Source organism: Melopsittacus undulatus, chromosome 6, assembly GCF_012275295.1.
Source record: "Melopsittacus undulatus isolate bMelUnd1 chromosome 6, bMelUnd1.mat.Z, whole genome shotgun sequence".
In the NCBI taxonomy this organism is placed as follows: Eukaryota; Metazoa; Chordata; class Aves; order Psittaciformes; family Psittaculidae; genus Melopsittacus; species Melopsittacus undulatus.
The window spans coordinates 84,258,085-84,286,046 of NC_047532.1; the positions used below are offsets into that span (position 1 = coordinate 84,258,085).

The 27,962-nt window shown below is 40.7% G+C and overlaps 1 protein-coding gene across 3 annotated transcripts in view; it reads left to right on the forward strand.

Moving 5' to 3' along the window:
- The window catches only part of IL1RAPL2 (interleukin 1 receptor accessory protein like 2), a 344,758-nt gene that overhangs the window by 229,304 nt on the left and 87,492 nt on the right, over positions 1–27,962 (forward strand). For all 3 annotated transcript variants that reach the window (XM_034064325.1, XM_034064327.1, XM_034064326.1), the window contains one exon: positions 16,572–16,646. In XM_034064325.1, the coding sequence (XP_033920216.1) occupies positions 16,572–16,646 (75 nt within the window). The remainder of the gene's footprint in view (positions 1–16,571; positions 16,647–27,962) is intronic.

Genomic DNA, 27,962 nt, shown 5'->3' on the forward strand with positions numbered 1-27,962 from the left:
ATAGTCTGCCAACCCAAAGGGAGTCCACTTATGCAGGAACAGACAGTTCACCTGAGAAATGAATACCTATAACTGAGATCTGCAAGGGATGGGGTATGCCTCTGTTGAAAGCTGTGATATGGGAGCTACAGATACTAACTTGGTGTTGTCCAGGTTCCTCCAGAATTCAAGGGATTCTTAACAAAAAGTAAAAGGCTGTAGCTGCTGCAGCTGTGAAAGGAGCTTTCAAAACTAACATGAGTTTAAATTAGGAAGTTTTATCTGCCTGAATCTGAAGCTTGAAAATGTAAGGGCCATTTCAGTCAATTCAGTGGCTTAATGAAGTCATAAAACATCATATGAAATTATGCAAAACCAGAGGAAATTCAATATCCTGAGACCCTATACCCAGATTAATCAAATTAACAGCAAGGTATAAAAGGACACATTTGGGAGGTTACTTTGAAATTCAGCTGGCTTAAGGGTTTCACATTCAGAGTTTTAAGAGCCTTTGCTAAGTGCTCTATGCCAATACTCGGAGTACAGGAGTTAAACACAATATTTTGGGCAAAGGAAATGATGGGATTTTTGTTGTTCTTTTTTCCCTTTTTTTTGCCTACAAACCTCCCCAGCACATTTGTTTCAGATTGGAGGAAGTCAAATACACTTCAAAGATACAGTCTTAATTTCATGAAGAAAAATCTCTGTGTTTCATATAGGGAAATGTCACACCAAGATAATTCTATTTGGGGAAAAGAGCTATATTACTCTTCCTTTCGTTTTATCTAAAAGTAAATCTGACATTAATTTACAGTTTCAGGCAACCAATAACACATTTCTTTTCCTTCATAAACTGTTTGTCTGAAGATATTAACTGGGCTCCTACCTTGAATATTTGAGAACTGCTCAGTGTTCAAGCGATGTGAAAATATAATTGGAATCTCCTAGTTTCTGCTTCTTCTCACTATCATATTGTAAATTGAACAAGCAATATGTAGAATAAAAGGAATTAAAACCCGAGAGGGCTGACAGCAGGGACAGGATGTAATGCACCTGAATTTATAGTGTATGGATTAAAAAATGTGCTTACCAAGAGCAGCAGCAAAAATGAACACTGAGAATTAGATGCTGAACTCCAAAGTTTTACCTTCAGACTTTGGAAACTAAGTCTAAAACCATACAGGATCAAGATGAATAGCAGCATGACAGTAAGCAGCCCAGAGCTTCCTTACACTGAATGTGTTCACTTGTGAGACTGCAGCCTCATCTCTATAAGGCTATTATCTATCTCCAGATGAAATTTACTTTACTAGTGGGATTCAAACTGTAAAGTTTCCTGATCTGAGAGTTTTTCCCTGCTCCTAAACCCATGCTTCCTCTGCAGCAGTTGAAAATGCAGTGGTAAATATGAGACTAGGCCTTTACCTAAGTCATAAGGAAAACACTAATTCATTGGTGGTGGAAAGCATATTATATATTATATTACAGAGTTCCTCAGGAAAATTCTGTATGCTTATAATATTGGTGCATCTCTAACAGTCCCCATGGCTTGTACTTGTTCTGTATGTGTCTCTCCTCTTCCCACCTAGGATTCTGCATACTTGTTTCCCAAAGGAAACATTTCAGTGTTTATGGTAAATCATCTTTCTAAGAGGCATAGGTAGGGAAATGGAAAGGAGGAGGAAAGGGGCTTGCATGCTGTTAAATGGACAGAAAGAGCACACTCTGTGGTGCTGTTTGCTTCCAGAATAGTGTGGATTCAGGGATTTTGAACATTCCCCAGTGGATGCTGCTCACCCCAATCCAGCTTTACCAAATATGCTGACATGGCAGAGACGAGCACCAGGGAGAAAAGCATGCTTCTCTGAAAACACTTCATCAAAGCCTGTTTGTTGTGACTAACAGCAATCAGTGTACAAAAGAGACAGAGACATCTCTTGAGTTAAGATAACGTGAGGAAAGAGAATGAGCAATTTCCTCAGACACAGCCTGAGTTCCTACAAAGCCAGTTTGGTGCCAGCTCAGCTTGGTCATGGTAAAGAGCATCTGCCTTGGCCACCGTGGCCAAGGCAAGCACAGTGACTCCTGAGCTGCCTTTTTCTCTCATGACTCTCATCAGACTCTGTTAAGTCAGGTTCTTCAACCTAAAAGACACGACTGCAGAATAATCCTTGTTGGTTTGTTTCCTTTTCAAGTAAGCATAAATCCCATTGCTGAGTCCTTTGTTGTGGTGCTGTGGGCATTGTGCTGCTGTGGGCTGGGTCTCAGGGAGGACTCTGATTGCCTCAGGGGAGCTTCACATATTATTAAAGGAAATGTTGAAGATGGAGAGAATTTGCTTTGTTAGACATCTGTGTATTAAATGTGACAACAATATTGCTAGCAGGAAAATGTATCGTGTATTAAATTAATGTACTGTATTATGGGGTGCTTTTATACCGCAGTTTGGCACTCTTGGTGAAGTTTTGAATTGAGAAGTAATAAGGAAAATTCTAGTGCAAAATATGCTACCTTCAATATTCATAAAACATGCCATACTTTAAAGGACCCAATCCTGTTCATATCCACAGCAGTGGAAGCTTTGGCATTGACTTCCGTGGCAGCAAGGTCAGCTACAAAATGATCAATTAAATAGGATCCCAAGAATGATTTATTGTCCCCACGATATTAATTTTCATCCCATTAGTGTTCCTTTTCGTTAGTGTGACCTTCAGTCTTGCACAGTGAAATGCTCATTGCTCTGAACTATGACATAATATGATGAGAATGCAACTGTTAAGGCAGTAAGCTGAATCAAAAAAGGTAGTACCAGTGGGCAGGAACTTTTTGTACAGTACAGTAGACTTCTGGCCCACACCTTGTAATGATTTTGGATACCCTGGCAGTATAAAATCTAAGTATCATTCTAATAAATCAGTTATTGTATATGCTTGAGGGATCAAAATATCTTTTGCTGATCATTTTTAAAGTACTTCAAGGACTCAACTATAGCATCCAGACATATTTTCTTGTGGGGGAAATGAATGCTGGTTTGCTTTTCCAGATAAAAATATCTAGCTTTGGTTCTATCAGACAAATGGAAAACAAAGGACTAATCCCAGTGGAACAGGAAGTCAGTTATGTACCATCTATATCATAGACCTTGGAAATCTTGAGTCGCATTTTCCATTGAAAAATAGAGATGTTTGATGTAGTGACAGATGATATACTATACTGTATTTTCTTTTTCTATTGCTGTTGGAATTGTATATTTAGTGAATTAGTTGTGATTTATGATAGTGTTTTAAGGACTTGCTAGTTCTTCCTGGGATAAGACGGCATATTTTAACTATATTAATGGTTTGAGACGTAAGGATAGCACCATATATTTTTGTAATCTTTCAGCAGTGAAGCCACAATTTATACAAATGGATTCACTCTGTCTTTAGCTCAAGCAACTCTGACAAAGGATGTCATTTGAAGTAATGTTGCTCATCATTCATAGGCGCAAAAGCTTAAGGCTCCATTGCTTTGATATGAAATTGAGTTGGAGTTTTCAACTCCTTGCAAGATCAGTATGTGGTGTTAATAATAATTTAACTGTTTTATGGAGCTCTGGATTAGACTACTTTTGAACATGAAGGTGCTTATTCACCAGGAGAAAGAGATACACAAACTTGAGAGTATGCAGGAGGAGAAAAGAAGCATTCCAGCAACAACTCAGAATTCCCTGAATGTGAGCTTTGGAGCAGTTAAAAAATAGCATCACGATGCATTCAGCCAAAAGTGGCTATTCACACTACAGTATATTAGATCCCTTTACAGCACCTTGGTAAGGAACTACATCATTGCAGAGTAATACCAAGAGCTGGGAGACGTCTCTGACTTTTACTTTGGTGAATTATCTGAAATGGAGCCAAGTCCAGCAGTTGCATTTGAATACTCCCTTTTGTTGTGATATCAGTAATGAATATAGAGGGACCTACCTCTGGATGGGTAATAATCAACAAAAGCATGGTACAGAAAGTAGTCCTTAGACACAGTCTGAGAATAATAACCGATTAAGACACACATTCTGTCTTAAAAACTTATCTAACATTACTGCTGCACTGTGGCTTTGCTTCTGTGATAACACCTTTGTACACTGCCACTGTCCTTTTACTGCTGAGAAAGAACCCAAACATCCACCACACAAACCCCACTCTTCCTTTCTCTGTTTAATCCACTGATTCTGTAGAAAGCAGTGAATATGTAAATATATGACTATGTATTTATATATAAATACATAAAAAGTGAATATATAAACCATATGGTTTATAGATAAGTGATAGATCTTTGTGTAGTGCCTGTGTGCTGACACACAAATATTTTCTTTAATTAAAATCTGGTGAGAAAGTGAGAATATTTCCCACCTCTAACCCTGTAGTTAGATTATCTCCATAATACCCCTTTAAAATTCTGTGTCCTGTGATTACTAATCCAGATATTATTCACCTCCTGGGAAACTGTGATGCTCCTTAGATGTGTTTATTGTGGGTAAAACAATTCCATGTACCTCAAAAGGAGCAGGTTGTCACACTCATTGTATGATGACCATGACAAGGAATAAGATCTTGACTGATCCTTACACTGCCACTGCTGAGTTTGTGCATCAGCTTCTCCCATCCTTTGGGACTGAAGTATTATAGATGGTCAGAATTTTCTATTTTGGATTTGGGAGGAAACTTGTGGGTTTTTTTCTAGATTTTGTAATCATTTTACATTGGAGCAAAAACCCAAATTCTCAAAACACCTCTCATAAAGGCACATCTGAAGATTGCCACATGAAAATACTGGTTCAGAAAGAAACAGAAGCTTTAGGGTGGCATTAGTGGAATATTAGGGGGTGTGTGTGTGTGGAGTCTTCTTTAAATGACTGACTTTGTTGCGTGACATTGTTCCATCATCTGGGGCAGTAGCACTACATAGTCATACTTAGGTATAAAATGGCAGTCACAATAGTATGTTGAGTTTCATTTGAATGATGTAGTTTAAATGTAATGGCAGTTACTACCTAGAACAGATTGAATTGTCTTGTTCTCTTGTTAAAAATGTCAAAGCAAAATCTTACATTGCTTCAACACATGACAAACAGAAGACACTTTCAACAGGAAAATGAAGTGTCAAACAGGTTCCTTACAACAAGCTGACATAATTTCATGAAAAATGTCTCAGAAATTACATTCCTGGTACAAAACTTGTATCTGGCTGCTGGGAAAAACCAGCAGAAAACCTTAAAACTGAGTAATGAATGGGCCTCTGAGAACAGCAGAGAAATGTAGAAGCCAAAGAAAGTGATTTCTGGTTTGAGTTGTTTCACCATCAGTATCCCAGTGGCTGAAGGATAAGAACTGTGGGGATTTGTGTCCTGGCAGTAGGATGGAGAAATTGCAGGAGAATGGAACCCCCTCCCCAGGATTCTGTGTATGTGCAAGTAGTTCAGGCAGGGGCAGGTGGAGTATCCTGCTATTTGGTCAGCATATTGATGTCACTGTCCACTGCTGATGAAAACAAGATGGGCTCCTCTCCCTCTCCTCTCTCTGCTTCATGTTTTTGGCTCTTTCCATGGTGTTTTTGTTGGGTTTTTTTTCTCTATTTCTTTACATGGTTATCTTATGCCTGCTTATATTCATTTTCCTTCTCATGCAACCAATAATGACATGATTCAGCCCAGGTTTTTCTCAACGATGCTACATATGTTTAGTGAATGATACAATTCAAAACTTCTTCAGTGATAAAATGGAAAACAAAAAGCTATAGCTAAACCTGGCTACAGTTCTTGAAGACAAATTAGGGAGAAGGAATCTACATCAATTTTGCATGAACGTTTTGTGCAAAGGCTTTCCTTGTCAAGTACTGTAACATTGTTGATCATCATAGCAAGCTTTGGAAGCCAGGGTGTTAATCCAAAGAATGTATCAGGATTAATAGACTGGCTAGGGCAGGGTGAAACATACTCATTAACCCCCTGTGGAGCAAAATCAATTGGCAAGAGATGACCCATGTTTCTTATGTGTGAATGTCATTAATCTAAGAAAATTCCAATTGAAATCCCATCTAAAAGTTGTTTGTGGTATGGCAGCTTTGAAATTGTAATGGTCCTGCTGAACATCAAAGCTGTTACACTGCGTAACACCTAATCATGGCTAAAGTACAAGTTTTAAATGGTTTCCACTGCCTTTGAGACTTCAGGTGAAATACATTTTTAATGTAGATCTTCAGTGGCTCTGTCTTATGCTTATAGAAACTGCAGAGTGATGTTTGGTCTGTAGCAAAGGTTTTGACTTGAGGCTACCTCAGGGCACAGGGAAGCCCTGCAGCTGCCTGAAACAGCAAACCAGGAGTGGTAGCAAAATGACACCAGCTCCTCCTTCACCATGTTGTGGTGTGCACTGGCTGGAGGCAGCTACAAAGCTTAGAAATGGCTTTGCCCACCCCTCAAAAGAGCATTCAAAGTTTTGCCTAGGTATAGTACCATAGGGGCTTAGTTCAGCTTGCATCCATTGTCTACAATAATTCTCTTTTGATTCACTAATCATGGCAATTAGGTGAAGTAAGGGGAAATCCTGCCTGACCAATTTGGTGGCCTTGTGTGATAGGGCTATGGAACTGATGGACAGGGGCAAAGTTGATGTCATCTACCTGGACTTGTGCAAAGTGTTTGACACTGTCCCACATGACATCCTTGCCTCTAAACTGGAGAGACATCAGATGGACCACTCGGTGGATAAAGAACTGGCTGGATGGCTGCATGCAGAGAGTTGTGGTCAATGGCTCAATGTCCAGTTGGAGACCAGTAACGAGTGGTGTCCCTCAGGGATCGGTGTTGGGACCAGTCTTGTTTAACATCTTTGTCAGTGACATGGACATTGGGATTGAGTGTGCCCTCAGCAAGTTTGCTGATGACACCAAGCTGTGTGTTTTGGGTGGTACACTGGAGGGAAGAGATGCCATCCAGAGGGACCTTGACAGCCAGTCAAGGCCGGTGCCAACCTCATGAAGTTTAACCAAGCCAAGTGCAAGGTCCTACACCTGGGTGGGAGCAATCCCAGGCACAGCTACAGGTTGGGCAGAGAAGAGATTCAGAGCAGCCCAAGGAGAAGGACTTGGGGGTGTTGGTTGATGAGAAACTTAACATGAGCCGGCTTCAGCATGTGCTCACAGCCTAGAAACCAGCTGTGTGCAGGGCTGCATCAATAGAAGCATGACACCAGCAGATAGAAGGAGGTGAACCTGCCCCTCTACTCTGCTCTCGTGAGACCTCACTTGGAGTATTGTGTGCAGTTCTGGTGTCCTCAACATAAAAAGGACATGGAACTGTTGGAACAATTCCAGAGGAGGCCACGAGGATGATCAGGGACTGGAGCACCTCCTGTATGGAGACAGGCTGAGAAAGTTGGGGCTGTTCAGCCTGGAGAAGAGAAGGCTGCGTGGAGACCTCATAGCAGCCTTCCAGTATCTGAAGGGGGCCTACAGGGATGCTGGGGAGGGACTCTTCATCAGGGCCTATAGTGACAGGACAAGGGGGAATGGTTTCAAACTGAAACAGGGGAAGTACAGGTTAGATATAAGGAAGAAATTCTTTCCTGTGAGGGTGCTGAGGCACTGGAATGGGTTTCCCAGGGAGGTTGTGAATGCTCCATTCCTGACAGCGTTCCAGACCAGGTTGGACAGAGCCTTGAGCAACATAGTCTAAGGTGGAGATGTGTCTGCCCGTGGCAGGGGGGTTGGAACTAGATGATCTTAAAGTCTTTTCCAACCCAAACCATTCTATGATTCTATATTTAATACAAGGATTTTAATTTCAGAGAATAATGGATTACTTTGGGTTTTATTAAAACATTTATTAAAACGTTGCATAAAATCAGCTCCATGATAATTCATGTTGCTGGGATTGTGCTTTGGGGTAGTAGTTCACCGTGCACGAGCAGGCAAATTATCATGCACTATGAATTGGTTGTGGACTTTAGGCTTTTGGTATTCTGGCTTTAGGTTGACAAGAATGATAGCTTTCATTTGCATGCAAAGTCTCCAGCTGTCCCTTCACGATGGATAATGGGATCTGGCTTCATCTGTCACCACTTCTTTACTTTTTTATAAGAGAGAAAGAAAAGAGAATTGAAAAAGCCAAAACATAAAATGTCATAAAATGTTCTTTGCACATCTCCTTGAAAAAGAGGGTAATTTCAAGCATCTTATTTCTGCTCAGAGTCCAAGAGAAACATTTTGAGTGCAGCTGAAATGATGTGTCCTTTGTGTTAAATACACTCAGATCATTAAATAAAGCACACTCCATTTGAGATTTTCCTGAATTATATTGCAGGGAAATGCAATTTATATTTAGTAACAATTTATTACACTTCTTTTTTTTCCTCCTCTACTTCAGATGAAACTCATGCCTGTTTCATAAAAGAAAGCTGTATAATCCACATATAGGAAAAGAATAAAATGATCATGCACAGTGTAATCCAATCTATGAAATTTAGAAATGCAGTGAACAGAAAGGTGTGTTGGCAGCCATAAGAGTGAGGAAACTGGAGAGCATCAGTACAGCAAGAGCCCTGCTAACACTGAACTCTTCCACTTTCCAGCACCCACCTTGCAATGACTCTAGTGATCGTACTGATAGTGATCCATACCATTGGTGTCACCGAGTGTTTCACATCAGGAGATGCGTAACAGTCAGCTGCCACTGGTGTTTTACATGTATGCTGCACTAGTGCTAAGTGTTCAGCCTGTTGTAATTACTTTGTGATGGGCACCTTGTGGGATTTTGCCATCTGTGTGCAGTAGTGAAGTAGTTGAGGACATCTTAGGTGAGAAGACTGTCAGCAAGACTTGTTCAGCAATGATTTCATGCCTGGCATTGCCAGCTGCTGTTACTAGTTCTAAACAGTTACCATAGGCTGCAAGGTCATGCCTGCAGCATGAACTGTTGGAGCAGCTGCCAAGAACAGGACAGACACAGCTTGTGTTTAGAATTCTGACTGGTCCAAAAGTCAAGGGACTACAGTCATGGCCAGCGTCTTCTTGGTGCCAGTAGTATGACCTCTCAAACATGGGGCTGTTCCAAGTCATTGAGGACGTAATGGGTTAGAATCAAAGCCAGTAATGATCCAAGAGCATTTGAGTGCCTCAGCATTCTTGTCCCTTGTGAACTGCATTTCAGCATGGACACAGCATCTTCCTTAAAACTGTGATTGTGTTGTCCTTTCTATGTCATAAAAAGAATTCATGTGATGAATTCCAATTATTTACTGCTAATATCAAAATGCTGCACTCCTTCTTGCAGAAAATTGTCCCACAGAGGCAGACCCAACAGTGCATTAAGGCACTCTCCATCCTAGGTAGTTTTCAAGAAGTTAAATTGATAGTGATGGTGGCAGAGGAGGAGGCATCCAGTTGCTGTATCTTTTCACCCCATTGTCCCAAAAGAAGCATTTCCTGCTCAAATAGTAATAAATAGAGAAAAACTCTTTGTCACTGGTTAGTGACTCCTGGCTTCTATACAAGTTCTGAGTTTCAGCTTATTGAGAACAAGTGTTCAATCTTTTCAAAGATGGAGACACTTATCCTTTGACAATGTTTGGTTCCAATGGCTTTATTTCTGTTGAAGCAAATGATGGATGGAGGTGCAGTCATTCTGTCAGCTTGATTATGTGGTGAAGGAAAGGCAGCCCAGTAGCCAAATGCTGAAGAGTATTTTGACTGACTGGTAAAACCCCCTACAATACAGCTCATCAGGGAACAGTGTGCCCTTATAAACACAGTCTCACAAAGGTTTTATTTCTATGAATTAGTTGCTTTATGTGGGTTTCCACTGCTTTTTGCCTGATGTGGTAATTTACTGCTGTGCCAAGAAAATGGGAAGTAATTGTTCTGATCTGGAGCTGGACCTGCAGGTGAATGTGTTAGAGGCTCAGTCCATAAAGTATACTTATTATATATCCAGGGGGGAACCCTTACTCTTCAGACAAGCTTTTAACTCTGCAAGTGCACAGTTCAGTCCCTGGCAGCCAAGACTATAGCTGTCACATTTACATTTACATCTGCACAATTGGCTCACGCATTTGCTTAGGTGTAAGCATCAACATTAAAAATAAAGCAGTAGCAGGTCAGCCCTGAAGCATTTTACTGTCAACCATTGACAAGTCTGCTGGCACAAGCTGGGATTTCAGAAGAGCCAAAGGGAGTTAGGTACATGGGTTTTAAAGGTATAATGCTGAGCTTCTCTTAGCAACGTGTACCCTCTGGTTAAAGGACTGATTTAGCGTTTTGCACACAGTTAGTTCCATCTTCATCTATGGTGTGAAAGTTGCAATGTCACTGCCAAGATTTTGAGATGCCAAGATCTAAGTCATGCCTGGAAGCATGTGTATTTGAACTAGGAGCGAACAAAAGCTTAACCTTGGAAATGAGCTAGTTTCAGATGAAGGATTTGGCGTGCTGCTATTTGCCCCAGAGGATGCTATTCAAACAGATCAGTTCTGCTGTCAAAAGGTTAGCCAGATTCTTGATTGAATGATACTAGAGGCTTTGTGTTAATTAATGGGGGAAAATGCCAGATCCTTTGACTGAAGGAAGTAGGTTGGCATTAATTGTCTCATAGAAGATTTGAAACAATTTTGTTAGATTCCCTGCATTCTGCTTCTTATTTGGATGCTTCTTCCTTTCATCATCGCAAATTACATGAACAAATGTCCAGGAGGTACATCAATAACAAAATTATAGAAGAGCAAATGTGCTTTGGGTACTTGCCACAAGAAAGAAGAAGAAAGCACTTCCCCAGCATTTGACCAGTTGTTAGCCACATGCAAGCTAACATATTTAGCCTCAAAAAAGAGCCCCATCTAGTCATAAGCAGCTGGAATTCCATGCATGACCCTGGTCTTGAGTGCTAACTGTGGCAGCAGATCAGGTCCTTGGAGCACAGGTGATACCTATTGGCTTGAGTATGTCTTTCCATGGCACAGGGGAAGGGGATCTGCACTAAGTTCAGAAGTTGTGTTTAGCTGAGTCACTCAGTTGTGGTAAAAGACTTGTGTTCACTGTAGCAACAGCTTGCGCTGTTTGTCTTTCACCATGACTGCCATAAGAGAAGCCTGATTGGAGTGGGGACAGTATTGTCAGGCTGCTGCAGAGGCAAGGTAGAAACAGTGGTGGGAAATAGAGCTGTGTCAAATAAACTGTGAAGGAGCTGGTGCTTACTGAGATGCCTGGTAGTTCTTCTAGGTGGTTATCATTGCTTTCCATAAGTAATGATATCCTAAGGCAATTTGTTGACAACTGCTTTGTGCTTTTTCAAGAGAGCTCATTAGTGTGTCAGATATGTGTTTGAATATGGAATGGGACGTTGTTGAAACAGTAAGAATATGGAGAGAAAAAATGAGCATCTAAGCTCTTACACTGCATTGGCTCTTAGAAGCAGGAGCTGCTACTTCAGGACTGTTCTCTTCCTCTTCATAGATCCTGTGGGTAGCTAGACACTGCCCCATGCAGTAAGTCATGCTTTCCCTTGTCTGCCGAAGATGACTGTGTAACTAATTGGAGGGACCAAATCTTTTGTAGGTCTCTTCTCTGCTTTTCTGAGGCACTTTTGGGACAACATATTCCTTGTGCCTAGGGAAGAGGGAGGCTGTAAGTATCGTGTGTCCTGGGCAAGATGCACCTGGGTGAACACTTGTAGAGGATCAGATTAGTCTATTGATTTGTACAACACAGTGCTTTAAATCTCTTATGGAAAAAAACTCCATGACAAGTGTTGTTGAAATCACAACAACCTGAGCATTGATTTGAAGTTTGGGTATTACTTTCTAATGGAGTGAATGTAAGCATAGGAGGAAAAGGCACTGCAAGACTCTGGCTGCAGAACAGCCTCTGGCCATGTCCACCAGGCTCTTATAGGAGGCACCTGCATTGCCAGGTGCATCTGGATAAAGAAGTAGATTTCCAACTTGAGTGATGTCCCAGGTGGCATATGCCCAGTGGTAACCATGGGACAAAGCTCAGAAGCTTGAGATGCATCTGAAGCTTTTGCCTTGTGTATTTTGTAACCTTCAGGGGACAGTGGCTTGTCTGATGCAGTTTGTATGCAGGTGTGTGGTGTTTGATGGCCACATTCAAGTGTTAGTGCTCTTGAATAATCTCATCTTGGGTTGATGAACCATGGATCATGCTCAGGAGAGGGGTAGGTTCTTCCATTTGTAACATCAGTGTTGCTGTTCTAAACTGTTCTTCCCTTCCAGGGGCATGGCATGTTCCAAGGGGCTGGAGGGGACAGGGAGGGGAGGTGGACAGTTCTGTCTCAGCTCTTCCTGTGACAGTGAGATCTAGTCATATTTCTTTGCAGAGGTGCTTCTGTACCTTTAATAATAGAGTGTTTGCAGTGCATTTAGCTGGTTTAATTTCAAGTGGTTTTGTTGGAAAGTAAATTAAGAATTAGAAGAGAGTGCATAATACTATTAGCTTTATTAAAGACAGATTGATACAGTAACAGCATTAACTTTTTGTCTGCTTCTGCTTCTAGTAAGGCTGGAAATGGGTGCCACACACCTGTAAAACTGTTGTTTTTGTTGTTCTGATGATATATTCTGACAGTTGAGGGCATTTCTCTTAGAGGAATGGGCTGTTGAATAAAGGTTGTTTGTGGACTTAAGTCCAGAGATGATGAAAGAGATCATAGCTGGGAATATCTTGTACTGGTTCCTGTTTAAGAAACATGAAATACGAATTTCATAGAATAAGTGATCTGATGTCTGACCTCTAAAATAAGTGGCTTTTGTTTTCTGTAAACACAGATGACATTGAAGAGTCAGCAGTTGATTGCCTTCTAGACTCAGAATCCCTTTGGGCTTTTTCAGTTCCTATGTAAAGAGCTCTGACAGGCTGCCAGTTCATTATCATGATTGCTCTCCAAGAACAATATGGCAAAATATAACCATTTAAAATGTGACATACAGAAGCATATTTGGAAAACAACCAGAGACTGCAAGTAAAGCTAAGAGACATGGGGGGAGACCTGATCAGATTGGGTTGCAAGGGGTATGCGTGGGAATGAGATATGAAAAGCACATTAAACAAGGAAAGCCTGAGCACACTGGCACAGCATGGATGCAGCTACCCCAGCAAGTTTTCTCCATGTCCTACAATGAGCACAGAGTAAAACTTAGTACCAAAGATGAAAAGTTACAATACAATAAAAACCTAAAGGTAGCAACAAAAGCCTTAAAAAAGTGTTGGTAATATACCAGAACGGGAAATTCTGTTTAGGCTCTTCTTAAAGCACAAGGGAGCACATTCAGCTGGGATGCAAGGTTTAGGGGAGCCTTGGGATTCCCCTTTAAAACACATCATAATGTCTCCTGAAGGAGTCCTGGAAAGGGTCAGTGAGAGCGTGGCTTATTCTGACCTAGTCTGAACAAAGGGGCTGATTCTGTTGGTACCATTATTAAATCCCCAAACCCCTTTGTGGCCCATGGGACCTTTCCAATCCCTCCATCCAAAATGCATTTCCTAAAACCTTTGGCTCTTTCCTTGAAGCAGTCGCTGACCTCACTTGCACAGAGGCAGTTATGAACATGGTTAAAGGTTTAAAACCTGTGTAGTATTTCCTTTTCCTGTCTCCTTCCAGCAGGCGTTATGAGGAAGTGTGCCTAGACAGTATAAAAACCAATAAAGGGAGGGAGCTGGGTCTCTTTAGCTTGGAGAAGAGGAGACTCAGGGCTGACCTCATCAGTGTTTACAAGTATGTAAAGGGTGGGTGTTAGGATGATGGAGCTAGGCTTTTTCCAGTGATATCCAGTGGTAGGACAAGGGGCAATGGGTGTAAACTGGAGCATAGGAGGTTCCACGTTAACATCAGGAAGAACTTCTTTACTGTGAGAGTGACAGAGCACTGGAACAGGTTGCCCAGGGGGGGTTGTGGAGTCTCCTACATTGGAGATACTCAAGGCCCGCCTGGACAAGTTCCTGTGTGATGTACTCCAGGTTACCCTGCTCTTGCAGGGGGTTGGACTGGATGATCTTTTGAGGTCCCTTCCAACCCTTGGGATTCTGTAAAGGAAACCAAACCCAAGACTGCAGAAAAGCAATATTGTCAGGTTGTGACTCTAGTGATGAGTTTCCCTCTCAGCAGATGTCGGATCCAGATGATGCTACCTCTAATTTTCTGTGATGAGTTGAAAGGATATGGCAGGCAATATGTATGAAGAGATTCATCTTCTCACTGGCAGCAGGTTACAGTTCAGCTAATGTAATTCTAGTCTAGTGGCTCTTGCTTCTTGCTAACTTACTGTTTATTGACGGGGCTTTTTCACATGAGGAATTAGAGTGTAAGAAAAGCAGAGCTCTTCTAGTTGTTGAACAGAAAAGGTACTCTTGCTCTCATGTTTCCCTTTACCAAAGGTTCTGGCTATCAGTGTATTGGGACTTCCTGGAGAATGTACTTTTTTCCTGCAGTGTTGGGAATGAGCTTTGCTGGAGACAGGAGTGACCTTCAAGTGAAAAACTGCTTGAATTAGAGTGGGATTTGTGGAGAAGTTGGAGGAAGAGGTATCGAGCTCCCTTTGGATGCAGGGAATTTTATGAATAAGTGTCTCAAAAGTGTTTTGCTAGAAGACTTCTAAATTGATATTTAAGAGCATACACTGCTTAAAAAATATCGTCAGTGGAATGTGTTCCAAAATTCCTTGAGTTTGATGCCCAAAACTCACAAGTTTTCAGCTTTGGTTAGGATTGAAACTCTTTAAAAAGCAAGCAGTTAGACTGTGATTACAGATGGAGGTTTGGCAGTACTTTTGTCTTATTCTCTAATGACATTCAGATGACCTAGGTGCATTAGTATAGCAAATTAATTATTTGGTTGTGCCAGAAATGTTCTGCTCCTGGGCTAATCCCCAAGTAATGCAATAGTACAGGTAGCCTTGGTATTACTTCTGGGTCAGTCTTGTGACTGTATGAGCATTTTTGAAGTGCTGAATTCTCATTAACAGAAGTTCCCATTTATCTTTCATTCTGAGTCCTGCTTGTGATTCTTGTCTTATTAACATGTTGAAATCACTGCAGAGGTTGCTGGGTTGTCCTTGTGGGTAAACTGTTACAAGGAGTTCTTACAAACACACATGATGTTGATGTGAGATGCTAGCAGCTGGGTTGTTACCAAAATGCCTGTTTTGTGATAAGTAAATCATGGAAGGAACCACAGTTTCATTTACATGGAACTGGGGAAGTGGATTGTGCTGGCAATCACTGCTTAAGGAGTTTAAAAACCAGTATTAACTGTAAATCACAATCAAACAGTTACACTCAGTACATCTTCTGTAATACAATCTTTGTCCTTTTCTGTAGATGTAAAAATGTTTTGTAGGCTTATGATTTTTATGGGTTTTTTTGGTAGCAGAATGATTTGGCTATCTCTGATTTTACACATTTGATAGCAGGTTATCAGAGCCACATTAGTAAAACTAATGTGCATCAGAGGTGGGACTGCTGCACTTCTGCTTCAGCCACTCAGCCAGCTTGTTTTAAAGCCTTGGGGAAGGTGTGTTGGACCATTGGCTTGTGGTGAAGCAGGCTGGGGGAGAGGTGCCTCCCCTGCATGCCAGGCTGCCTTGGGAGCAGGCTAGAAGCTTGCAGAGCTTAAGCTCCTTGTGCTTGGCTTAGGAAGACCTGGTGCCCCAGCCATGGGCAACATTAGCTTAAGCTAATGAACCTCTGGGTAGGCTTGTTTCCTGTCAAAATGCTGAGGTTTCTGAGGACATCAGAGCAATTTTGCTTTAGCCTTCTGTTGAAAAACGCACATTCATTTTGCAAACAGATCAAGTAATTTCAGGTGCTGAATTTCAACTGGAAAGGCTTTGAATTAAGTTTGAAAAGCTTAATTTCGTGTGGTGCAAGATTCTGTATTTGGTTAAAACCTGTTCTCCAGGAATACACATTTATGTCAAGCTAGCCTCAACTCACAAAACCTATTTGCACTGTCCATCACTAAGCTCTCAAACCAGGTCATAAAGCCTGTAGTGTGTCTGTGGCTGTCCTACTGCCTGGAGCAGTCACCTGGAAGCACCAGGTGCTCTCAATTTCCTGCTCTTAGAGACACCCCCTTTCCCAGGCTTTGGGAAGAGGTCCAATTGCCTCAAGTGGGTGGATAGGAGGGAGGCAGTGTAGGTTTGGTGTGAAGCTCCTGGGGTTGTACTTGCAAGTTTTCTTTGAGCATCTAAGTACTGCTTTGGGACTGGTCACACTGGTTTGATTGGCATTTCAAATGAATTGTTAACTTTGCAAGGTGAGAATCTAAGATGTTTGATGTCGTTATATGTAGATTAGAAGTGAGAGATGGAGCTTGTTTTGATGTTTTAAGAATGGAGTTCTTTAAATAACTCATTCCTGTGTAGTCAGTGGGGCCACAACAGCCCCTAGGAAAATGGTAACTCATTGGCATTGTAGCAGCTGTATTATTTAATGAAAGTTAATATGCCATCAAGTGTCCAAGTATTTGACTGCTTACGTGAGAGGGCTTTTCTTTTGCAGTCATTGGTCTCAATTATTCAATTGCAGTTTCTCATTTTCTTTTCTAGCTTTACTCACAGACAAACCTCCAAAGCCATTGTTCCCCATGGAGAACCAGCCAACTGTTATAGATGTCCAGCTGGGTAAGTCCCCTTCTGGGAGAAATAGATCCTAAGCTTCCACTCTGGTAACAGATGGGGAAAACTGAACGTGGTAAGAAAGGTTTAGTGATACTGTTATTACATGTAAATCAGTTTGCGGCTTCTCATTTATAACTGTAGAAATTACTTCCATGGCAATTTAAAGGAATGAACTTCTGTAACATCAGGGGATGGCAGCACTAATTGGTTACAATGGGTATTAAATACAAAGTGCTGCTGCTCTTGTTAATACATGATTGATAGAGTAATGTATGTCTACATTGGTGCTGTATTGATCCGTTGATGCTCACCCTATCCAAGACAAATATTCTCATAAAAGAAGTGCAAATTCCTTTAAAAGTGACCTAAAACTTTTTCTTTTGGTGCATTTTAAGGTTGTTCTGAATGTTTATCAGAAAGAGCTTTCATGTGCTTTTCTCGCTCCTGTTATATATTCTTCTGTGAATGTACATCTCTAGTCTCACCTGGCTGCCTGTGTTCTCTCTAATGTTGAGAAACTCTAATGTTGGGGAGTTCTGCTAACCTTGAGGAACTGTGGTGCACCTTGGTTCTAAAAGAACTGCTCAGCTTTGAAGTTCCAGAGGTTTCCTTTCAGTTCCTTGAAGGTAGATCTCTCATTTGGAGAGGCAGAATTGAAGGTGCTGTTGAGGACTGTGGTGCCCTGAGCTTAAATGGCAAGAGGTGTGTTGCAGATGTGTATTATTTACTCTGTGCTGAAGCTGTGGGATTTCTTTTGAGTCTGAATCGCATTTTCCTTTGATACCAAAGCTGGTTAGGATTCAGTGATGGAATGGTGTTTAGAGGCAAGCAAGGTCAGAATAAAGCGTTTTAAGTGGTGTATTAACATTGTGATAAAGCTGTTTGTGAAACCCTACAGGATCCTACTTGAGCCGAGCACAAAGGCACATGCTTAAAACAGGTGCCTAACAATTTTGATAATGCACTTAAGATGCTCTGAAAGTATTTAGAAATGGAGCTTGTATTTGTGAATGTGGTTCTTGAATTTTGGTGAAAATATGAATCATTTGTGATCTTAGCCAATCTTAAAGAGTAATGTTCTTGTGTGTGTGATTTGACTCAGGAGTCTGTAAGGGCTTGTATGGGAAAGACAGCTGTGGATGTGAGAAGGGGCCAGTGCCAGATGAATTCTGCAGACAGGCATGTATATGTGTAGTCAGGTTCCACTCACTGAGCTTGTGTGTCTGTAGCTGAGCAGAAATCAGCCTTAAAAGAGGAAAACACGACACAGGTCTGAAGCTATAGTCAAAAGCCAGTATTAGTAGCAAAGCATGCTCATGGAAGTTTGGATTAGCCCAAAAGGCTAAATTCAGTTGTTGGTCCAGCTTTTTAACAGTCAACTTTCTATTGATTTCATTTGGGAGCAAACTATCCCTGCATACATCTGTGTAATAAAGGCACTCAAAGACTATACATCTGTTCCCTGTATTTTTAGTCCATCTTCTATTTTCTCTTCGAAGTTTGCCTGTTCCCTCTGGACTCTGTTGTTTTTGCAGTGATTTATTCTTTCTTATATATTTCCTTGCATAAAATCACTCTGTTCTGACTGATTAAAAAGAGGTTTGATTTGTAAAAAGTGAAATTAAAACAAATTCCTTGCTCTCCTTGGAGATGTGCCTTGGTAATAGGATTTTGGAATATCTCTAGAGGGAAATATAAATCTTGCATCTTTATATGCTGGAATGTAATCCATTAGATGTCCCCTAAGATTAGGGAATTTACATATGATGCATTTTTCCTGATATGTTAATGGGTTTGGTTATTGCCACTAAACCATATTCATATTATGTGTAAAAGATTAATGCCATGAAAGAACCTGAACGTATTTCTTTAACATACAGGGAAGTGAATTGATTTCCCTCCTGATTTTAAATGGCAAACAGAGCTAGAAACTTCTCAGGGAGCCCTTTCATCTTGTGGAGGCCACCTGCACTTGGGGCTGGGGGGCTGTGCTGATCCCTGCAATATGCTCAGAGCCTCCCCATCTACTAGAGCTTTGCAGGAAAGTGAATCAGCTGCAGCAAAGGAATGGAGAAGAAAGTTGTATGTTAGGTCATCTGCTGGAGTGATTTTTGAATGCTCTCCTAGGAGCTTTGGGGACATTCTGCAGGATTTGATTAGAAACCAAAGCAGTTTCTGTCTTACAGGGTCTTTAATGCATAAAGCCAAACCACCCAATATACCAAAAAAGCTTTATCAGAGGTTCTACACATATAAACATTCCACTAAACTAAAAACCAAATGGACTTTAATCCATCTACTTGTTCTTCAGAGTGTGAGGTGTCCCTGCCCATGGCAGGAGGGTTGGAACTAAATGATCTTAAGGTCCTTTCCAACCCTAACTATTCTATGATTCTATTATTATTTTAGATTTCCATTAGAAAACTAATCTTTAAAGAAATAGCTCTCTTTGCTCTATAAGCAGAAGATTAATACTATCTTTATCCTTCATAATTAGCACAATGCAGTGCAAAATCTTGCCAAAACTCTAAGCAGTGGCCTAACTATTGAGCAGCTTATTTGACCTTGTTGCAGACTTCAGTATTCACCTTTTGGCTCTCAGCTTTTATAAGAAGACTCAAATGAAAATAGACGTGCACAATTCTTATTGACAGTGGATAAAAGAGCTCCTTCAGGCTTCAAATATGGTCCAGAGCCTGCCTTGTTCTTTAGGAACATGAATGTACTTTTTGCTTTCTCTTTCTTCCTTTGGAATGTGGCGGAGATCAAAACCAACCTGTCAAGGGCAGAGAGAAGCAGAAACTGGAGTTTGCTTTTTTCCTTGTTTTCTCTATTTGCTTGTGCTGGAGAAACAGAGCCAGAGAGAGGAAGGTTGACAGTAGGACAGAAGAGCATCCCAGAGGACTAGAGAAAGAGTCCAAACCAATTTCCCTGTCTTGGATGCTTTACCAGGTCAGATACTCACTTCATCTCTGGGCTGACCTAGAAAATAATGACAGATTTTTATTATTCTTTTTATTGTTCATTTGTTGCTTCCTTGTCATAAAAGCAAAATGCCCTTTTATTTGGTTTTCAGCTCTTTGCTTTAGGGTCAGTGTAGCAATGGTCCTTGATAGCACAGGATGCGGCACATTTAATCTGATTATATCTTGGTTTTAACAAGTAATATTTATTCATACTATTCTTTATGTAGTTTTGCAAAGATATGACATTGATCTAACAGTCTCATATTCCTCCTGAAAAAAAGATATCCCTGAGTTGTCTTCATAACATTAAAATCAAATGTGTGGGCATGAACTGAAATACATACAAACCCTCTGCCCAGGAGATGATGTGCCTTTAGCAGAAGGCCCTTCATACTTCATTTGAAGAGTTTTGAGCCATAACACTCTACTACAGACCCTATTAGTAAATTGTGACTGTATCCCATGCAAATCTCTGAACATGAATTTATTAAAGCTCATACCACTGTGGTTTAAAGTAGTTGTTCAAAGACCCCAAGTCTTTTTAGAGCAGGAACTTGCAGTTGCTTTGATTGATGGTGTAAACCTAAGCATGTGAATGGATTGTTCATGGCAAATCCCTGAGGTTAAAAAGCTCCTTAGGTGATTTAGGGAAGTAAAGATCAAAACCTCAAAAGTCTCGAGGCTATGTGTGGTGCATTAAATGTTAAAGATGTGCTATCTATTTCCCTGTCCAGCTGTTCTGCAGTGAGGGGGAAGCATGCTGTGCTGTAGGTCTCAAGATAACATCACTCTGCTGAGTTCTTAATACACTTTTAATACACTCCAGCTAACTTTGTTCACTCTTAATGCCTTGAGAACATGGAAAGAAAACTAACCAATCGTTTGTGCTTTGATTACGTGGTTACAGGGTAGGTTTCTTCTCTGAACTGACTCCTTTGCACAATTCTGGTAGCATGAAGAAGCCAGAATCTGATTGATGTTGTCAGGTCGGTTGCTGTGAGTTTTTGCACTGCCAGCCCTCAGCTGGTGTAAAAGCAGCATGGAAGGAGCATAAACGTTTGCAGACGACAGGAAGCACAGCTATGCTCTGCTGATTCTTGGCTGGACAGAGCTCTGTAAGGATGTTGCAGGAGCTGTACCTAGCTAGCCTCTGTATAAACTTCTCCCAGTGTCATCCAATGTACACCATGGCTGCTGTTTTACACTTGTGTGTTCCACAAAGTATCAAAAAGGCTGAAAATGCAGTATCAAAATAGAAGCCAAGTCTGTCTGTCAATTCTTGCAGCGTGTGTTACAGCTCCTTACCAATGAGTAGAGACTGGAATGAATGTTGGCATGTTTGAGTCCATATTAATTGAACACATCATTAATGTATCATTTGCTTTTCAGTTATGTACGGGTTTTGTTTTCAGGCACTTACTCAATGTAGCAAGAGTCTTGGAAAACAAAGTGAGAAACATCTGTTAATTCTTTTACTGAACAGAGAAAAATTTAAGGGGTTTAAATCTTACCATGTAGTTACCCTGCTGCTAAAGATGCTGAGGAAAGAAAGCACATAGTCTAGGAGTATTGTCAGGTTTGCTGATAGCTGAGCTGTTCGGAAAGATCTTGTTTTTAAGGCATTTAACAGTGCAGTTCATTGGGAGTAGTTATTAAGCAGATCAATAAAGCTACTGTAAAACAAGCACAGAGGAATAGACCATGTTCCATTTGCTGACAGGTGTGTGAATAGGAAGGAATAGTTAAAAAGGGGAGGGGATTGGGGAAGGCCCTTTGTATTTGAAGCACAGGCTGGAAGAAGTCATTTGGGAGTGAAAATGACACATTTCCTGACAGTTTTAAGATGCTACATTCACTGATCACAGTCTGGTTTTTATTTAGACCCCTCTTCTTTTCAAAATAAATATTAATGATTAAAAACATCTGGAAAGTATCTTGGAGACATCCATTTCATACCAAGCCTGTCTGTTTGAGACAGTCCAGCTTATGGACTTGCTGATCACATCATGCTTTCTTTGTATTTCAAGATACAGGTACTTGATAAACAGCTGAATAGGGTGGTGTTCTTGGACAAAGAGCAATACAGACAATGCTTTGATGCTAATTTGGTGTGTTGGTAAATATCGCTGCTTCTCCTGGGGATAATAGTAAAATGCTGTACTTCAGAGCCTGGGATCTGTTGTTCAGTTGGTGTAAATTCACACTTGTTTTGCATTTGTATAGGTAATACAGATTTGTATCTGTGAGAGCACACTTATTTTTCTTTGTTTTAATGGACCTGGAAAGACAGGGCCAAAATCTGGCTATTGATCCTGGATTTTACATCCATTGAGATCTATGGGATTGGCACAGATGTGCCAGAAAGGAAGATTTGGCACTTCCTAAGTTTTTCTTTTGTTCTTCTATAAACTGTTCATTGCTTATGTCAATTTCAGTGGCTGTTTGAGTGATCTTATATATAAATCTGAGGATAAAATGATGCTGTGTTTATAGAAAAAAAGGATGAATTGATGTCAGATACATATCCTTGCAGTTTGGTTTGAAACAGCAACAGTAGAGATGAATCTGTTGTGTTCTTTCTTTGTTTTTCCAAGATAGTAGCAAAGAAGGAACACTCCTCTATGTCCTGGCTTACAGCTGTTCCAAGGCATTATCTAGCTTATGAGTGAAGAATGCCTGAAATCATCTTGCACCAGTATAACTTCCTCTGAAGGTGGTGATGTGCATAGGGGTGTGCAGGGCATAATATCTTCAGCACTTCACTAGGACTGAGCTGTCATTAACGAATACAACCAGGACTTCAACTGCCACAGATGTGCAGCTGTGCTGAACTTGGTTAAAGGGTGTCTTGTTGGTTTCTACATTTACAGCATTTGATATGTGTCTGAGAAATGGGCATGATTTATGATTATGTTCAAGAGATGGTCTTAGTGGAGAGCAGGGGATCAGGGTTGTTAATACGAGTTGGGGGGGGTTTGTTCTGCTATAGTTCTCCTGACCTTGGCAAGGACTTCCTTCTTCTAAAGTGAAGAAAGTACTTCTCTAGTTTCCAGGAATGTTGTGACAATGAAATCACCTGGTACTGGGGAAATGCCTTGAGAAGGAGTACAGATCAGCAAGGCTTTGAGCAGGACTTTTTCCTCAGGGACCTTGCCTGTTGCTTTCTGAGCCTGACTGCAAACACAAGAGTTTTCGACTGCACAGTCCACAGACATATGCTGTTGTTCATTGAAAGTCAGGCAATATTAACGTTGCAGAAAAGAGAACCACAGGGCAAAGTTTGCATCCTTTTCTGTGCTTGTTAGGAACACTGTCACTGGCAGGAATTCATGGTCTGCCATTTTACATTCTCTTTACAGTGTTTGTCATACGAATGAGTTATTAGGCTGTAAATGCTTCATATATTCTGTAAATTACAGAGTAGAAACATTCAGCACTACTATTCTGACCTTTTCAGCATTCTGTGATTTGCTGGGCATGCCATTCCACATTTCTTGTTTATGGCCTCACTGAAATGTAGGGATGGAGCTGAGTGGGCAAACAGTCAAAATACACCGGGCTGCAAAAGGTCAGGGTCATGCATCACAGTGTTGCAGTGCAGTGGGCAGCAGAGATTAAAACCTCAACTAACCATTCTTGTGAGTTTTCCTTTTTCACTGAAAAATAATAGGAAGTTGTAATCTGTTCCAAAGGCAACAGTGCAGAAAATGAAGAGTTATGGCATAATTCTTTATTTCTTAAAATTTCAATATCGTGATGTCATGATCTTAGAGGCTGTGAAAATCAAAGCTGTCAGTCCTTCAGAAGGAGTAAGATAGAATTCTGCTCACCAAATCTTTGCTTCATTTAATCTATGTTTGATAAATGTTGCTTTTAACTTCACCCTCGATACCCTTGTGTTCGTTTCTATCCCACAGAACAAATAGCTCGTAGTGGGTAATTGAACTTTGACCATTAAACCTGGGTTGATTTACTGTACTCATGTTAGACATTTCAGTCCGATGAAGAGCAAATGAGAGAGTCAAAGCAAGATTTGTCTTGAAATGAAGAGATACCTTTATTACCTACCAAAGACCCATGTTTCATGACTTCTCAGTGCCTCTAGTCAGCTGGAAAGTAAAAATACAGGAAGCAATAATCTGTGGAAAAGCAACAGAGACACGCTGTTTTCTACCACACATTTTAGTTTGACCGACCAGCCTCACATGAAATGATGACTGTAACTTTCTAGTACTGAGTATGCTCTTGTTAGCTGCTTAGACTATATGGGAAGCTTATTCATTTTGAAATGCTTGGCCCTATTCCCATGAACAAATGGATATGATTAGTCATGAAAACATGCGGTGAGATCTCTTCAGTGCACAGTCAGGTGTGTAGTTACTTCAGCTCAGAGGAGATAGGATTAAGCACTTAATTCTTTGAGTGATGTCTTATATTGCTCGAATACAAATTTCAGTGAAGGTTTTGCACACTGCATTAATTAAAAGGCATAAGTAAATGTCATGTTATATCTAGCAGAGTCTAAAATGTAAGTGAACTCCATATGCCACTGCTGTAATCTCAGTGCTGAAGTTTGCAAATGGTGCCTCATGGTTTACTGTCAAGTGTTACCTAATTCTTTACAAACTGAAAGCATTTTCCATGTTTCTCTGATCAAGCTCAGTGGTTTGAGTTGAGCATTTAAATTGTTAAGCTGCAGTCATTTGTATTAGAAACAAAACAAAACTGATATGTTGGTGTACTTTTAACCGCTAGTGAGCTGAGTAAATAATAGCAAAGCATAGAATCCACTAGGTTGGAAGGACCTTTAAGATTATCAAGTCCAACTGTTAGCCTGGGACTGCCAATCTACCACCACTAAACCATGTCACTAAGGGCCTTGTAATGTATTCTGTGAATTTTGTCTCTGTGTGAAAGCAAAGATTGTGTGGATCTTCCCTCGAATACGTTCTATAAATGCTCTGGACTTGACACACTATTTTGAATAGTTTGTTGCTAAGCCCTGAATATGCAGGATTTCAAAAGTAAAGCTGCTTTGATTGGGCTGGCTGATCAAATCAAGCTCTCTGTTTCCTGATTACATTCCTGTTAACTCTTTTAATGATTTCCTGGTCTGCACTGATGAATTTGAAATTGAATTTATAACTAACATTCTGCAGCTTATCATTCAAATTGTTGGTTTTAATAAACATTGCAGGCAGAAAACTGCTTTGTTGGAACATTTGAGCGTTTGCCCCAATGAAGTGAATGTGTATAGAGTAAGCAAAGAGTTTCATTTGTAAGTGATGTGGATATTGGTGGTTTAATTTCATCTGGATGCATCTGCCTTTCATGCTTTACTCACTTTGGAAACTAAATTGTAGAGAGACTGCAGTGTATGCAATAAGAAATCTGCTTTACTAAGGATCATTGACCAAGCACTTTTATTTAGGATTGTGGTTTAGCTTTTCTAAATATCATCTGCCAAAGCGAGTGGTGTGTAGATATCAAATTGTTATTCACACTGTGGGTATATTCCCTCTGAGAAGGCATCGCTTGCATATGAGCAGTTAGATGCAGGCAAGCATAGTGCTCTCAGATTCAAGGTTTCAAATCCCATCACCTCCCAATCCAGAACATCCCTTCACTGCCTGACCTCTTTGTGAAACACCTCTTTGGTCAGAAGACTCAAGCTTGTGATTTCAAGCACCTACATTTTCAGCAAGGATTTGGGGCTTGTGTCGCAGTTTTGCATGTTCCAAATAAATAGAGCCCCAAGCAAATTACAATGCATGCTGTAGGATAAGTCATGCTTGTCTTGGCTTATTTTAGAATAGCTTTTTATGAAGAGACAATGCATCTTGTTTTCTGTGCCAATGTTGTATTCGCACCTGGCTTATACAATATCCTGTGCCAGCTGTGTAGTGAGGGGTTTTGCCAGGTTTTCTGCAGAACTAACCTTGCAGATTCATTTCTTTCCTGTGTGATGTAAGGCTCCTCTATAACTAACTTGTAAATATGGGTGTATATCATTGTCTTGCTTCTTCTTCCATAGTTATTTATTTACCTTACGGTCTGAAGGACTGAAATCCCCTTCAGAGCTTCCATTCATCTTGTTTCTAAGACCACAGACTCTTCATTGAGAGGCCTTGATGTTTTTTCTTTTTGTTGTTGTTGGTTTAATAGAAACCAGCAAAACTTCCTTAAACAGTTGTTTTGGGTTCGACCAGACAATAATGAATTATTATGATATCAAAAGTGGGCAACAGAACAGCTGGCATGAGTAAAAACTGATGTTGTCTTGCTATATCCCTGATTGAAATCACTAGTTTTCAAAGCTGATGCTGACTCTGTTGAATTTAATTTAGTTTCTGCTTCAACTCAGTGTAACTGCAAAGGGAGCTGATGTTCTCCAATGCGGTCCCTCAGCAGAACACCACATCTGCAGTGTCAGGCGTGTGAGCCCCCCAAACACCTGTTTTAATAAACAGCCAATTTTCTAATGCTCAGTGTATGTGCATAAATAGCATCTGTTTCTGGCCAGTTGTCTACCTGAATATAGCATCCTTCTTAATCGGTGAAAGCCTCTGTTGTGTAATGAATGTTGTGCCAATCTGATTCATTTTCTACCCAGAGATGGGAGTTACCCACTCTGCTTTCTACCCTTAATATCCTTCTTGAGGGACTTGGTGGAAAATAGAAAGTCTGCTGGAACAGTTCCACTCTTCCTTCCAAACAAATAAAGCAGTCAGGGCTTTGATATGTACATGAAAATAAATACATTTCTAAAGCTGGGTGTTATTAAAATACCACATTGGCTGAATGGCAAATAGTGATGGATCAGTGTAGCACCCAGGGCATTCCTGCTGTGGATATTGCTTTTAAAGCTGGCTTCAGAAAAGTGCCCAAACCTTTTTAGGGGGGATTGGATGCAGGTGAGAAACAGAAACACCTCCCTGAGCCCTGTCTGTCAGCACCACCTTCTCATCTAAAAGGGTTGGGCAGCTGATCCATGCAAACCTTGTATCACAAGTTTCTAGTCTTGCATTGTTTGTCTAAGGGCTTTGTAGAGAGCCTGTTGTATAGACAATAATGAAGACTTAGGGCAGTCGCTGTTCTTCCTCAAGAAAGTTTTGTGTCTTGTATGGGTTACAGTTTCAGATCTACTACTAAGTTCTGCATATAAAGACCTATTGCTGGGTGTACAACCATACAATGCCAATAAAGGAGTAAATAAAACTATTACATTATGTAATCTCTAAGTAACAATCTGCCTTCTCCTTTGAAGGAAATAGAGTAGTGGGAGGAGCAGTGGGAGAAGTAGTGGTGATAAAGCTGAGCCTTTTTGTTTCCTTCCGTGCCACACCACTAAATGTAGAGATGCAGTGTAAGTGAATTCAGTTATTAAACTGGTCTATTGCTTTTATTAAACATTCCTAATGGGGTTACAACTAAAGGCCAGTGTACTTGGGAATAAAGCAACTTCTGACCTCTTCCCACATATGTAATAAGTAAAATCATCGAAGGATCAAAAATCGATGTCGCTATAAATGCTGATCCTTCGATGTTGGCTCTTCCTATCATTGTGAAGCAGAATTCACCAAGTGTTGGATTGTTCACCCACTAATAGGGAATGTGAGCTGGGATTAGACCGTTGTGAGACAGGTTAGTTTTACCCTACTGATGATGTGTTGTTGCAATAGTAATCCTGCTCAGTATGAGAGGAACCGCAGGTTCAGACCCCTGGTGCATGTGCTTGGCTGAGGAGCCACTGGTGCGAGGCTCCCATCTGCGGGCTTATGACTGAACACCTCTAAGTCAGAATCCTGCCTAGACACTTAATGTTGTGCTGTTGTGTCATCAGTCGCTTGATATTGACCCAGGAAATGACAGTCTTGTTCAGAATGTGTGTGTTAAAGCCCTTCCTGAATCTTTGTTAGCAAAGACAGGCCTTCCTCATAGGAGAAGGAGAATGGGAAGCTGCAGATCCAGCCTTGTATGTGGGCAGACCAGTGCATGGGTAGCTTGAGATTGCTTAGGAAATGGCAGTCCTGGTCGGACACTCTCTGATTGTCTAAGCACCTTTTTTTCCAACCAGATTTGCATATCCCACATGCCCTTGGTCATCGTGCTTGTAGTAAGTGTGGTTAAAGCCCTTCCCAAGTCTTTGCTTAAGAAGCCAAGCCATCAAACAATAAGTAAAATACTGTCTGCTGTGCAGTTATTACAAGTAATAATAAATGGATGATACAAACAAACAGAAATGAGGAACCAGAGAGGCAGAGCTATAAAATAGCAAGATTTTTGCAATTTTAACCTTTCAGGAGCAGTAAATCATCTGACCATCTACCCAATCCAGTAACTTGAAACAGCA